The sequence below is a fragment of the Procambarus clarkii genome, chromosome 18 (genome assembly GCF_040958095.1).
Source record: "Procambarus clarkii isolate CNS0578487 chromosome 18, FALCON_Pclarkii_2.0, whole genome shotgun sequence".
NCBI lineage: Eukaryota > Metazoa > Arthropoda > Malacostraca > Decapoda > Cambaridae > Procambarus > Procambarus clarkii.
Window position 1 is genome coordinate 28,158,931 of NC_091167.1, and position 15,000 is coordinate 28,173,930.

General features: G+C 38.1%; 1 protein-coding gene and 8 non-coding genes across 9 annotated transcripts in view; 3 read left to right on the forward strand and 6 right to left on the reverse strand.

The window, feature by feature from the left end:
- The window catches only part of LOC123754561 (uncharacterized), a 125,096-nt gene that overhangs the window by 43,761 nt on the left and 66,335 nt on the right, over window positions 1-15,000 (reverse strand). Inside the window, 1 exon segment of the mRNA XM_069326762.1 lies at window positions 14,127-14,271. Coding sequence (XP_069182863.1) covers window positions 14,127-14,271 — 145 coding nt within the window.
- On the forward strand, window positions 2,825-2,896 carry TRNAE-CUC (transfer RNA glutamic acid (anticodon CUC)). The gene has a single exon. It is a non-coding gene; the product is annotated as a tRNA-Glu (tRNA).
- On the forward strand, window positions 3,590-3,662 carry TRNAM-CAU (transfer RNA methionine (anticodon CAU)). The gene has a single exon. It is a non-coding gene; the product is annotated as a tRNA-Met (tRNA).
- Window positions 4,899-4,970, reverse strand: TRNAE-CUC (transfer RNA glutamic acid (anticodon CUC)). The gene has a single exon. It is a non-coding gene; the product is annotated as a tRNA-Glu (tRNA).
- On the reverse strand, window positions 6,638-6,709 carry TRNAE-CUC (transfer RNA glutamic acid (anticodon CUC)). The gene has a single exon. It is a non-coding gene; the product is annotated as a tRNA-Glu (tRNA).
- Window positions 7,756-7,827, forward strand: TRNAE-CUC (transfer RNA glutamic acid (anticodon CUC)). Its single transcript has one exon. It is a non-coding gene; the product is annotated as a tRNA-Glu (tRNA).
- Window positions 10,396-10,485, reverse strand: TRNAY-GUA (transfer RNA tyrosine (anticodon GUA)). The gene is given in 2 exon segments: window positions 10,396-10,431; window positions 10,449-10,485. It is a non-coding gene; the product is annotated as a tRNA-Tyr (tRNA).
- TRNAE-UUC (transfer RNA glutamic acid (anticodon UUC)) lies at window positions 12,318-12,389 on the reverse strand. Its single transcript has one exon. It is a non-coding gene; the product is annotated as a tRNA-Glu (tRNA).
- TRNAY-GUA (transfer RNA tyrosine (anticodon GUA)) lies at window positions 12,679-12,768 on the reverse strand. The gene is given in 2 exon segments: window positions 12,679-12,714; window positions 12,732-12,768. It is a non-coding gene; the product is annotated as a tRNA-Tyr (tRNA).

Sequence of the window (15,000 nt, forward strand, 5' to 3'; positions counted from 1 at the left end):
AGGATACAAATATATCTGGCAATACGGTGTTGATGTCAGTGAAAAAGATAAGGAGTGTAAATTATGTAGTATGCCGCACGCCCACACCTTAGAACATTATGTATTAGAGTGTCAACTTATTGAAAAATATAGAAATAAGGAAATAAATAGTGTACCACATCAAATTGTTTGGATGTGTGATAATGGTATGATAGACAGTATACTTAGAAGCTACAAGAATTTTGCCCCGAGAGTGTAACAATTATATGCTGTACTTACTATATAAACCTGTAATGTTAAATGGGATTCTTGTAATGTTATTTGTCCATAATTTGTGCGCCCCTTGAGGGACTTGAAGTAGAGGGGGGGGTAGAAATAGCCTAAGCTACTCTATCCCTTTGAGATGTATTTATTGCTTATCTCAATAAACATACTTGAACTTGAACTTGAATCCTTCGAATAATGTGACTGAAAATTAGACATATTCTGAAGAAAAAAGAAACTCTGAAAATTAGACATGATTCTATATTCTGAATATAAGGGGGGTACCACCTCTGGTGCAATTATAGGGACCCACAGCCTCTGAGAAGGGAACACACAGCATTGAGGGAAAAACTTGCCATTTAACTCTGAATACGAAAGAGTTTTAGCTTCTCCTACCACCCCCCTTTTTTTCTGAATATAATATATATGAATATAGCGGACATATCTGAATATAAAGTAATGACGTTACTGGACCATTATCATGTCGCGTTAATATGAAACAGTCATCAGATAATGTTATAACCTATATAAAATAATACAAAAAGAACTCCAAATTCATGGGTATTAATACTTATGATAAGGATCTCATTTGCTTCAGAGTTAAGTTACGAGCAATTGATGAATTGCTTCAACTGGTAGTAAGCTTTACCAATAATGTGGGTTTACCTGAATGATACCAGTTAGCACTTACGAGTCTCCCAAAAGAATGATCAAATTATAATTACCAAGTCCAATATAGGAAATATATAGGAAATAAAATAACAATTCTCAGCAAAAACAAGATTAAAGTCCCCCCCCCCCAAAAAAAAAATCTTTTGTAAAAACTGAACAATTTATCAAAGATTTCCTTGTACCAATTGCTGCAGATTTCAATAAATGAAACTGTCAAGAGAAACGAACCAATTCAGTTTCTACAAAAGTTTAAATTTATCAGAAAAAAAGTATGAGGCTCAGGCCGCCACGGTGTCTTCAAGATTCCTTTCAAAGATTGCAATAAGGTTTACTACGGCCAGACAGACTAAGAATCCGAATGACTGAATACAAGAGATCCGGCAGATATGGTTGTAAGGGACCCTCAGCCTGGAAGAAGAGGATATGCAGCACCCAGGGAAGCCTTGTGGGACTCCCACGTGCGCCCATATACTGTCTTCTCCTACCACACCCTGCATATATATCTGTAATCACTGTATTTTAGTTTAAAGTTGAATACACAGTATATAAGTTATAACATGTTTAATACACAGTATAAAGGTTATAACAGTATATAGTTATAACAGTATATAGTTTTAACAGTATATAGTTATAACAGTATATAGGTTATAACAGTATATAGTTATAACAGTATATAGGTTATAACAGTATATAGTTATAACAGTATATACTGTAGGTTATAACAGTATATAGTTATAACAGTATATAGTTATAACAGTATATAGTTATAACAGTATATAGGTTATAACAGTATATAGTTATAACAGTATATACTGTAGGTTATAACAGTATATAGTTATAACAGTATATAGGTTATAACATTGGTTACGTACACGGGATAAAGTCAGATGTCACACTGCCAAGTGCCGTCTGATCCAGCTCCTCAGGATGGGGTGCAGGAACCATGGATGTAGTGAGCATTTCCCCTCTGTAATGCCACCCTCAAGCCCAGGAAGAGGAAGCAGGCGGCTCTAGGGCCTTTCCTTGGTCCTATTAGCTTTGATCTAATATAATTTAAAATATATTTAAAGGTTATTATTATGCATTAGTGAACACAATGACTGGTTCAAAGTTGTAGATCTCATGGAGCTCATCTGCTCCTTCCAGACAGGAATATATATATATATATATATATATATATATATATATATATATATATATATATATATATATATATATATGACAATGTCAGACCACGGAAGAAAAATGAAACAGGAAATTTCCTTAAGTACTTTCGTATATTAAATACATCTTCAGAAGGTCTATATATATGTGTATATATATATATATATATATATATATATATATATATATATATATATATATATATATATATATATATATATATATATATATATTATTAAGGGTCTTGGTAGTACAGTAGGCTTCGTTCTCGACACGCACTCGAGAATTGCCCAATCTAAAAATCGTTGGTACATTTCCTCTCACCTAAGGATACCTGATCAACCAGGCTGTGACTCATACGTCAGGCTGCGAGCAGCCGCGTCCAACAGCCTGGTTGATCAGTCCGGCAACCAGGAGGCCTGGTCGACGACCGGGCCGCGGGGACGCTAAGCCCCGGAAGCACCTCAAGGTAACCTCAAGGTAAGGTAACCACCTAATGCCTCTGTCCACCTAGCAGTAGGTAGGTACTCAGGAGTTAATAAGTCAGCCTGTTGTGGAGTAGCATCCTGGGCGTGGTCAGTAATTCGACCTTGGGGGGGGGGGCTGTATCATATTCATACACGCTCAGTCTATCGTGTATGTATACACTCTGGCTTCCTGTCCCCCGACACAATGAATTAATGAACTTATTATATATACAATATTTCAAATTTCTTAAGTGATAATGGAATACGATCGCTTACACTCCCGTGTTGTCTAGTGGCTAGGATACGCGGCTCTCACCCGCGAGGCCCGGGTTCGATTCCCGGCACGGGAAATATTTCTTTATGTTTCGCTTAAATATAAAGGAAATATAAAAGTTATATAGAGAGAAATCATTAAAAGGAACACTTGTATAACCCTTTCGTAACTAATATTGAACACTGTTGTTTTAAGTATCAAGAAAATGTCTTGTCATTCATATAAGTTGTAGTGCCGAAGTTTGTACTCACCTAGTTGAGCTTGTGGGAGTTGAGCTTTGGCTCTTTGGTCCCGCTTCTAAACTTGTCAATCAACTGAAGCTACCGATGTGACTATCTATCGTTGTATTTATTTATTTATTTATATACAAGAAGTTACATTGGGTTCATGCGAGTACATACATGTCTGCCCGAAACGCTGCGCGTACTAGTGGCTTTACAAGATTGTAATTACTATATCCCATGTATCTTCAATCCCAATGTACCTTCTTGTATATACATAAATAAATAATAAATAAATAAATAACGTGATGTGTTCACATCCTTGTAAAGCCACTAGTACGGACAGTGTTTCTGGCAGAGATACTGGTAATGAAGTATAATTTGTAAGCTAACTATCAGACATCCACTGAGGTCTCATTAAAATCTCTTTTGCCCTCTACAATTATTTATTATAAAAGTTATAAAAGTATTTAAAAAATAAATAAGAGTTACACTTAAACCATATGAAAAAATCTATTTAAAGCACAGATATAGCCAGATCAGCAATAGCCTCGATGGCGCAGTAGGCAGCGCGTGAGTCTCATAATCTCAAGGTCGTGAGTTCGATCCTCACTCGGGGCACTTGTTTTGACTGTTGGCAAGTTTCTCTGTGCATAAGACAATTACCAATTCTGTCTTTAAATTAATTCAAACCCATTTATAGTACAGTATTACTAGAGGAGATACCCGGTGATGCACGGGTCTCACTTCCCCCCCCCCTCACCACCTTTTCACTCAGTTTCACTCCTCTCCTCCACCTTCTTTATCCCAAGAGAACTGGTCGACGACCGGGCCGCGGGGGCGCTAAGCCCCGGAAGCACCTCAAGGTAACCTAAAAGGTATCCCCCATTCTGCTCTCACGCATCTATAATAATAATAATTTATTTAGGAAAAGTATATACATAGTTGCAGAGTTACAGTACAAACATTCTGGTTGATTTAAAGCTAGAAGTAGTACATACAATACCTAAAGCCACTAGCACGCATAGCGTTTCGGGCAATCTCTTCCATTATTCCCCCTCCCCCCTTTCCAACATTTTTCCCCTTAATCCCCATATCTCACTCCCCCTCCCCCTCACAAACTGTAATACTGTAGCCTGAAGGAATTCATAGCCCAGGCGATTTGCGTTTAGACCTGGGCCAAATTGCTCCAGCAGTTCGGTTCCAGTTCAAGAACGGTTCCCAGCTCAAGAACCAACGTTGAATAACATCGAAAATCGGATAAAATCGGACTATAGGAACGCCTCCAAAACATGGAGGACTGACTCTTTCTTATGAAATATAAAAATCTAATGTATGCTTTGAGGAGAGATATGTGACGCTTTTTCTTGACAAGCAAAATGCATTAAATATAAATTTCTGGAACATTTATTAAAGAATTGTCTCTGAATTCACGTATTATGTCGCTCTCCATCACATGGTGACGGAGGGTGCGCGAATAATTTAGTTTCGTTAATTTTGTCTACATCAGCAGATAATGAGAATTCCCAGAGATACTTGTAACCGAGTCTAAGCCGAGCAGTAGTAACATCTAGAAGTCTGCTGATTTTATTGTATGATCCATAGATGTGTGGCTCCTCTTGTATGATAGTATGATGATAGATGGAATTACTGGTGTCGATTTCACTTTGCTTCAGATGCTGTGACGATGAGCATTGAATTTTGTAACTAGCCCATCAAGACGGTAACTTGCTTAGGTAAATGAATTGTGGGGTTCAGTCCGAATTGTGGAGTAACTGAACACTTGTATATATGAGGTTTAGTTTACACAGTTTATACTTTAATCATATACATTTCCTTTATATAAAAGCATAAAGTTTCCCGTGCCGGGAATCGAACCCGGGCCTCGCGGGTGAGAGCCGCGTATCCTAGCCACTAGACAACACGGGAGTTGAAATTAGTACATCCACTATCCGCAAACAAAATAGGAAATACATTGAACATTATAATGAGTGAGTGAGAATTATTAAGCAGTTAATGAGCCCCGAAGCACCAGGAGGCTGTTTATAACAATAACAACAGTTGAATGGGAAGTTTTCATGCTTGTAAACTGTTTTATAAATGTAACCAAAGCCGTCAAAGATTGAGGAAAGATGTTCACGTTCGTAAGTGGTTGCGTAAGTGCTTTCGTGAATCTGGCCCCTGGCGTTTTAGCCCGTGACATCACAGTGACTTGAACACACACACACACACACACACACACACACACACACACACACACACACACACACACACACACACACACACACACACACACACACACACACACGCACACAATTATATATATATATATATATATATATATATATATATATATATATATATATATATATATATATATATATATATATATATATATATATATATATATATATATATACACACCCGGGGAAGTCTTCTCGGGCTCCCACGTGAGCTGGCACATACTGTCTGCTACCCCCCCCCCCCCCATCCTTATATATAAATAATAGGGGTGGTAGGAGAAGAAAAGATTAAAGTGTTCAGCGAGAACCCACAAGGTAATATATCTTTTCAATATATCAACAATGATGGTAACAGAGTCCATTTTTCATGTGGACTTCATCTCATGTTGGCCTCCGAATGCATGATAAGAGCTGATGAGTTAGTCAAAGACTCTGCCTTTAAAGGAGAAATTGAGTATAACCTTGGATTGACAATGAGCAGTCTGAGAGCAGTAGTGCACCAAGAACTTCAACAAAATCTTGTAGATCTGAGGCAAAGTGAAATCGACACCAGTAATTCCATCTATCATCATACTATCATGCAAGAGGAGCCACACATCTATGGATTCGTCTAATAAAATCAGCAGACTTCTAGATGTTACTACTGCTCGGCTTAGACTCGGTTACAAGTATCTCTGGGAATTCTCATTATCTGCTGATGTAGACCTGACCAAATGTAAACTGTGTCAACAAAATTATTCCCACATCCTCTGTCACTATGTGATGGAGTGCGAAAATTTTCGCGAATTCAGAGACAATTCTATAACAAATGTTTTAAAGATGTGTAAATATTTCATTAAAAATGATCAGCTACTAGAAAATTTACAGAAATCAGAAATTTTAGCCAAATATTTGGGTAAGATCCCCGGTTTGCTAACTGTAGGTAGTAACTAAGTGATTGTAACCTATCCACCGCTGCCCACTGGATGGGGGGCGGTGTGCAGGACAAACATATCAATTGTGACACTAGCTCTCCACATATGTCAGCTGCTTAATTTAGAAACTGTACTTGTGGTCGATCTCGAGCCCATTGACGATGTGACGATGCATTGAATTTTGTAACTAGCTCATCAAGATTGTAACTTGCTTAGCTAAATGAACTGTGGGGTTCAGTCCCTGAGCCCATTATGTGCCTCTGTAACCCTTACCAGTACCGCCCACAGGATGGGTATGGGGTGCATAATAAATGAACTAAACTATCAACAGCCCGCTTTCCAAACCAGTATTGTTGTTTATGATGTATTAGTCTACACAGTTTATACTTTAATTATATACATTTCCTTTGAATAAAGTACAAGCGAATTAGCATAAAGTTTCCCGTGCCGGGAATCGAACCCGGGCCTCGCGGGTGAGAGCCGCGTATCCTAGCCACTAGACAACACGGGAGATGTAATCAGTACATCCACTATCAAGAAAGAAATTAGGAAATACAAAGATATTGCAATGAGAGTTCAAGTGACCGTAAGCTAGAGACCTGGCGTTTATATATATATATATATATATATATATATATATATATATATATATATATATATATATATATATATATATATATATATATATATATATATATATGTATATATATATATATATATATATATATATATATATATATATATATATATATGTCGTACCTAGTAGCCAGAACGCACTTCTCGGCCTACTATGCAAGGCCAGATTTGCCTAATAAGCCAAGTTTTCATGAATTAATATATTTTCTCTAATTTTTTCTTATGAAATGATAAAGCTACCCATTTCATTATGTATGAGGTCAATTTTTTTTTATTGGAGTTAAAATTAACGTAGATATATGACCGAACCTAACCAACCCTACCTAACCTAACCTAACCTATCTTTATAGGTTAGGTTAGGTTAGGTATCCGAAAACGGTTAGGTTAGGTTAGGTTAGGTAGGTTAGGTAGTCGAAAAAACATTAATTCATGAAAACTTGGCTTATTAGGCAAATCGGGCCTTGCATAGTAGGCCGAGAAGTGCGTTCTGGCTACTAGGTACGACATATATATATATATATATATATATATATATATATATATATATATATATATATATACATATGTATATATATGTATATATATATATATATGTATATATATATATATATATATATATATATATATATATATATATATATATATATGTATATATATATATATATATATATATGTATATATATATATAAATATATATATATATATATATATATATATATATATATATATATATATATATATATATATATATATATATATATATATATGTGTGTGTGTGTGTGTGTGTACGTTTTCAAGTCACTGTGATGTCACGGGCTAAAACGCCAGGCCTCTAGCTTATGATCACTTCAACTCTCATTATAATGTTCATTGTATTTCCTATTTTGTTTGCGGATAGTGGATGCACTAACTAATTTCAACTCCCGTGTTGTCTAGTGGCTAGGATACGCGGCTCTCACCCGCGAGGCCCGGGTTCGATTCCCGGCACGGGAAACTTTATGCAAAGGAAATGTAAACGTTATACAAAGGAAATGTAAAGTGATGAAAGTATAAACTATGTAGAGTAAAGATCATAAACACAAGTCTTCAGTAACCCTGTAATATCTAATATAATGGATACACTTATAATGGTCTACTGCATTTTTTTGTTCTGCTGCAAGAAGCGCAACTAGCTTCATGTTGCTGAGATCAGAGTCACGAAGCTAACTCCACCGGGTAAAAGGTTACCAGACACCGGCTACAACACACACACTAGCCACCCCAGCCAATACGCTGACAACTCAACATATCTCACACCCAGACTAACAACCCACACCTCATGCCAGCCCATAGTGGACAGGTCACTGAACTTTCAAGCCTCCTCTCTGTACATCCAAATCCTCTTTCAGAATTTCTCCTCCCCATCCTTTCCAAGACCTTCGAAGGCAGCTGTCACAAAAACATCCGCACGGAAGCTGCAACGATGCTTCGACCCCATCAACTAGGTGTTGGTGTCCCCCATGGGTGTGAAGCAGCAGCTCATGCAGCAGGAGCCGATATTAAGCACCTCGCAGAAAATAAGGCATTAATTAAACTAGACTTTAAAAATGCCTTCAACCTGGTAAAAAGGGATGTGGTAGTGGAAGCAGGTCGAACAAACTTTCCCAGTCTACTCCCCTTCGTTTCAGCAGGATAGAGCAAGGAATCGACACTGTTGTTTGGGGAACATAAAGTTGTTTCCGCAGGTGTCCAGCAGGGAGACCCACTTGCCCCTTTCCTCTCCTGCATGGCTGCTAAAGAGGTCACAAGCCATTGAGGTAATCCACGAAGAAAAGCTGAAAGACCTGAGGAGGGCTGAGGAAAGAATAGGGGCTTTGGATGCCCATGATGCTTTGTACCTCCTCACAAGGAGCCTGGCTTTGCCCAGGCTTACCTATTTCCTGAGGTGTGCTTCCTCCTTCGACAGTCCAAAATTGACAGAATACGACGCACTCCTAAATTCAAAACCATGAAAGCATTAAACCTCTCCTTGAAAGATGACCAGTGGGACCAAGCAACGCTCCTAGTTAGACTCAGGGAAATAGGTATTCGCAAGGCGACACAGCATTGCCGGCATTTTTACCCTCGACCAGTGCTACTAGGGAATTAGTGAATGAGATACTACCAGAATACCTAAGAGTCTCCATTGGGATTTATGATCACAAATTCACGGACGTTGCCGAGAACTTCCGGCCAGTGGGACAATCTTGCCAACACTTAACCTCGAATAACTTTTCCAAACGACTGCAAAAACAGGCCAAATGGGATAACCCCATAGTGGAGAACATTGCCACAGTATTGCTGGAGACAGCTTCTGGGAAGGACAAACTTGCACCTTCCTGGGAAGGTAAAAGCTCTCCATGCTGGGGACTTATTGTTGGCTATCCGTAATTCCACCTTTGGCACCCGCCTGGACCAACTGGCCCTAAGTATTAGTGTTGTCCTGCGCCTTGCCGCCCCTTGTGTATTTACTATTTGTATTTACTATTTGTATCTGCAGAATCGAGCTCTTGGACCCCGCCTTTCTAACCAATTTATTTTTCTCTATTATGTCTACTAAATATATTTCTCTTACACACACACACACACACACACACACATACATCCCCAGGAAGCAGCCCGTAGCAGCTGTCTAACTTTTAGGTACCTTGCTAGGTACCTGTACCCAGGTTTTTGCTAGATGAACACCAGGGTGAAAGAAACTACCCATTTGTTTCTGCCTCTGCCGGAGATCGAACCCTTAGGACTATGATCGTAGAGCGCTGTCCACTCAGCCGCTAGGACCCTGCGGGGCATCCCTGGGGAGCCACACACGATGAACTAATCAATTTCAGAAACTAGCTCACCGCATACGTACTTGAAGTTGCTTACCTTAGAGACTGATCCTTGTGGCTGTGTAACTATAACTTATCAAGACTAACTTCTTTAGCTAAATTAATTTTGGGGTTCGGTTCCTGAGCCCTGTAACCATTTCCACTACCGCTCACTGTACGGGTATGCGGCTACATAATAAATGAACTAAACTAGAAGCAAATATAATTGAATTTGTAGGGTATGTGCAGGTTAAGAAATGTCGCCACTGTTAATTATGCTTTAAATTTGAGCGTTGTTTATGTCTAGATCTATTATTTCAAAATGATATGTACTGTCTTGTCATTGTCCTGACATTGTTACATTGTCAGGAACTGTTACGAGTCTGTATTTACAGAATAATCCGGTAGGGTTATGAGATGACGAGGTTTGCTGGGAGGGTTTGCTGTTGGAAAGATATTTATTTATTTATTTATATATATACAAGAAGGTACACTGGGATTGTGAAGATACATAGCATAGTAATTACAGTCTTGTAAAGCCACTAGTACAATGGAAGATGGAAGTGGGTTCATTAGCAAGGTGTACTGGCTCGAGGCATTCCAAACTGGGAACTAGCAGACTGTGCACAGTCTGCTAGTTCCTGAGCGCAGGAGCCATAGATGTAACGCTACAGAAAAGATAAATGACTTAGCGTACAAAATAATATTATATTTTGAAAAGTAAAATATATCCTTCGAACCGGATTCGAACCAGTGACCTATGGATGTCTGCTTAAGTACCAACTACAGTCCACCGCTCTACCAACTGAGCTATCGAAGGAGTTGAGAACAAAACATTTGCCACTGCAAAAACGTTTGTTATAATGAACACCACTGTTCTGAATGTTATTAATATCCATAACAGTATGGAATCAGCGCGAAGTATTTTGACTGATTTATTGATATATATACAAAAGAAGGTACACTGGGTTTATGAGAGTAAATAGCTGACAGCTTTGATGTTTTTACGTTCTTACAAAGTCACTAACACGCATAGTGTGTCGGCCAGTTTAGTTAGTTTATAGTTCATTTAATTTATTATGCACCCCATACCCATCTTGTGGGCGGTAGTGGAGAGGGTTACAGAGGCACATAATGGGCTCAGGGACTGAACCCTACAGGTCATTTAGCTGCGTTTCGGGCAGGTCCTTAATCTAACAGATAATTTTTAGTAGGTAATTTTGTAGCAAAATTTGAACAATGTTAATAGCTACATTGTAAGAACTTTGAAAAATATTTATAGGTACATTGTAGTAAAATTTGAGGATTATAACACGTATATAGTAGCATAATTTGAGGGTTATAAATAGGTACATTGTAGCAAAATTTGCGTTCAACATGATAATTGTGATATAAGATGATAGCAGTGATTACAATGGTGAAGTTGTATGGCTTAGGTACATATATATTGGGGTATCACAAGATACAATGTGAATTTGTACCACAACCTAGGAAACTATGAGGATGAAATTAGATACTTTTTGGTTTTACTTTTGAAAAAAAGCATAGGTTAGACAGTTTTTTAATCCGTTAAGGAGTGAGTTCCAAAGACTAGGTCCCTTTATTTGTATAAGGTGTTTGCATAGATTTAGTTTGACTCTGGGGATATCAAAGAGAAATGTATTTCTGGTGTGGTGATTATGGGTTCTACGACATCTGTCAAGGAAGAGTTTCAGATCAGGATTTGTATTTAGGAACAAGGTTTTGGACATGAAATAATACAAAAGAAAGTGTAGAGTGAGTGTATGTTTATAGCATGTTTAGGGATTTAAACAGAGGGGCTGTGTGTTGTCTGAAAACAGCGTTTGTTATTATTCTGATAGCAGATTTTTGCTTGGTGATGATAGACTTATGGTAGTTTGCAGTGGTTGAACCTCATACACAGATACCATCTTCTTCTTCTTGAGATGATTTGATTGATTTCATGTGTAACCATGTGTTAAATAGGGACAGATTAGCGCGTAGAGGAGAGTAGAGTAGTTCTGCCTGAAACGCTTTGCGTAATAGTGGCTTTAGGCATTGTATGTACTAGCTCTATCTATAAATCCATCAACTTTTGTATCTTACCTTGTATGTATGTACTTTACCTGAATAAAAAAATGTATTTGTAGAGTGGGGAACATAATATCTGATTTTAGAAAGTATGATTGAATGAATGAATGAATGAATGAATGCTCATCTTGAAACACAGTAATGTATTTACTAGTTATTAAAACTCATTGCACTGCCAAACAACAAGAACCATATATAGAGCACCACACAATGACTTTGTCATCACGTCACTCCTAGATGGTCCTACTGTTCGAATTACACTTGGTTTCTCTGGGAGTTTAGATTTCTGAGTATGGGGTGCATAATAAAATAAACGAACACCTATAAGATGATGGGAATTGGGGTCAATATTAAACTAATTATTCTAATATATTATATATTAGAATATTATTACTGAATTCAAATATACTGTATATTATAATATACATATTAATATATTAATATTCTGATATCTTTTTGCTAAAGAACAATTGAACATGTACACAATTTGTAAAATATGCTACATTTTCATGGAATTTAGTTATATGAACTTAGTGCTAAAGATGCCACACGTAAAACTACTTCCCATGCCGGGAATCGAACCCGGGCCTCCTGGGTGAAAGCCAGGTATCCTAGCCACTAGACCACATGGGAGATTGAGAGGAAGGGATACCATCATATTTTTAAAACATTTTTCTTCGGGATGAGGGGGAAACATTTCTATCTTAAGTGTTAATTCAATGAGGAGTTTTCACATTTTCTGCATTTTGGAAAATTAAGGAGTAGCCGTTACCATTGCAAATTTACCCAAAAAAAATAATAACACGATCTTTAAATTCAACCGTGAGTACTCAAAGTGTTTCACGATGATGTAACACAAGTCAAGAAGAACAACTACGGGCTGGCAACACACTAGTTGAATAGTTTAAAAAACAAAAAGGTATCCTTCGAACCGGATTCGAACCAGTGACCTATGGATGTCTGCCTCAGTACCAACTACAGTCCACCGCTCTACCAACTGAGCTATCGAAGGAACTGGAGACAACTGCTCTGCTTGAGGTTAAAGCCTACACCAAATCCCAAAGAAATTGTCATACATACATTTTAATTATATATTTAACAAGAAAACTACTATTCGTACTATTAATACAAAAGTAAAGTGTTGCAGGATTGCTTCACATGGCTTTAAACACAATTCAAAGCTATGTACATGTTTTAGCTTAAAAACTATTTTTTATAACCTTTATGCCCGTTTCCCTCACAAGTTTAATCAAATAAATAACACCGAATCAATACCACATTATCTAAGAAAATGAATTATCTGTTAGATTAAGGACCTGCCCGAAACGCTGCGCGTACTAGTGGCTTTACAAGATTGTAAATACTATGCTATGTATTCTCTCTAACCCAATGTACCTTCTTGTATATAAATAAATAAATAAATAAATCTACACATATTTTAAAAGTCACTTGTTTTAAGGATTAACACACTAATCGTTGACAACATATTTCCCTACAGAACCAAGAATAGAGAGAGAGAGAGAGAGAGAGAGAGAGAGAGAGAGAGAGAGAGAGAGAGAGAGAGAGAGAGAGAGAGAGAGAGAGAGAGAGAGAGAGAGAGATGAAGGAGTGTACGTGTTCCATATAGCGTGTTCAACACTCTAGTATAGGAATGAGTCTTACATACGCTTCCCCTTCGTTTTCTGTGGTGTGGTATTGCCGCTGCTCGGTCTGACGGCGTCCCCAGGGTAGGGATGACATTAATCTTTTGGGTGGCTTAATCGTCATCAATCAATCAACTGGTGTGGTGTACAGTAATACACACACGTGGGGGTAGGTCTTTTTGCTTTCGCTAGTACAGCGGGTTAGCTGATACGCAATACTATATAAATAGCCCTCTAAAGACTCACGTACATCTCTATTCTTTTATTCTATGAGCAGATTGGTTTAGTTAATGTATTATGCACCCTAATCTCGGCCTGCAGATGGTAGTGGACCCCATACCCATCCTGTAGATTGTAATGGACCTTAAGTTATACCTACCATATTGGCGGTAGTGGACCCCATACCTATCCTGAAGGCAGTGGCGGTAGTGGACCCCATACACCATACCCCATCCAACTTGTAGGCGGTAGTTGACCCCATGATCACCCTATTGAGGGTAGTGGATCCCATACCCATATCAACTTCATATTGTGTGACTGTATATGGCAGCTAGAATTGCACTTAAAGGCTAATAAAATAACTATCCAAGCTATCAACAGGGTACAACAAGACGTAAGTAATAATTCCCTAAAAGTCCATTACAAAAATAAGGGAAGAGGGGGGCGCATGAAGGTTCTTGACGAGGCCATTAAGGGTTAAGGTGAGGACTCGGGGGTTAGTACTGACCTTGCAGCTTGGCCTCGAGCTGGGCGTGCTGGAGGTTGTGTGGAAGACGGTAATGTCGAGGGTTGTGCTGCACCCGTACGTACAGGAAGGTGGAGCGCAGCCACTCTACAGCCACGCCAAGGTCCGTCACTGTCCCCAGCACGATCTGTTAACACCAAAGACGAAAGCATGCGTTTAGGACACAATATGGAGTAAAATATTAAGAGCTTTGTCTAGTGGCTACACATAACCCCCAGGCCTAAGACCGAAGGTAAATATAATCAGAACATCGGCGACGTTTCAAAGCTGGCAAGTATTCGTGTACCCTTCAAGCACTGTGTACCTATCTCCAGTCTTCAGCGAAGCGCTACACATCAAAAAGTCAAGACCAGCTCTCAACAACCAATTAACACATAATTACATCCTACCCACTACAAGACCTCGAGCCAATGCAGAGACAGGATCTAACGACCCTGCCTTAGAAACCCAAGAAACACACAAACATAAGCTGCTTGTGTTGATGCAGCTGTTGTTTAAGATTCGCTGCTTAGAACAAAAAGTTCCAAGTAGCACGGGCTACGGTGTGTTGATGCATGTAATACCCTATTAATATCCCCAATGTTATGCCACTCATCCACTTGTTCTGTACCACCTCATCTAAAGATAGTATAAGCCTGTACAACTTGGTAAATAAGTCTTTGAGAATATATATATATATATATATATATATATATATATATATATATATATATATATATATATATATATATATATATATATATATTATTATTAAATATGACCGAAAAAGTAAGATTAATAATTCTAACACGAATTTTCTCAATCTTTCGTACATTACGCTTCACTGTTGGAGGTAAATCAAAAATCACTTCTCCAA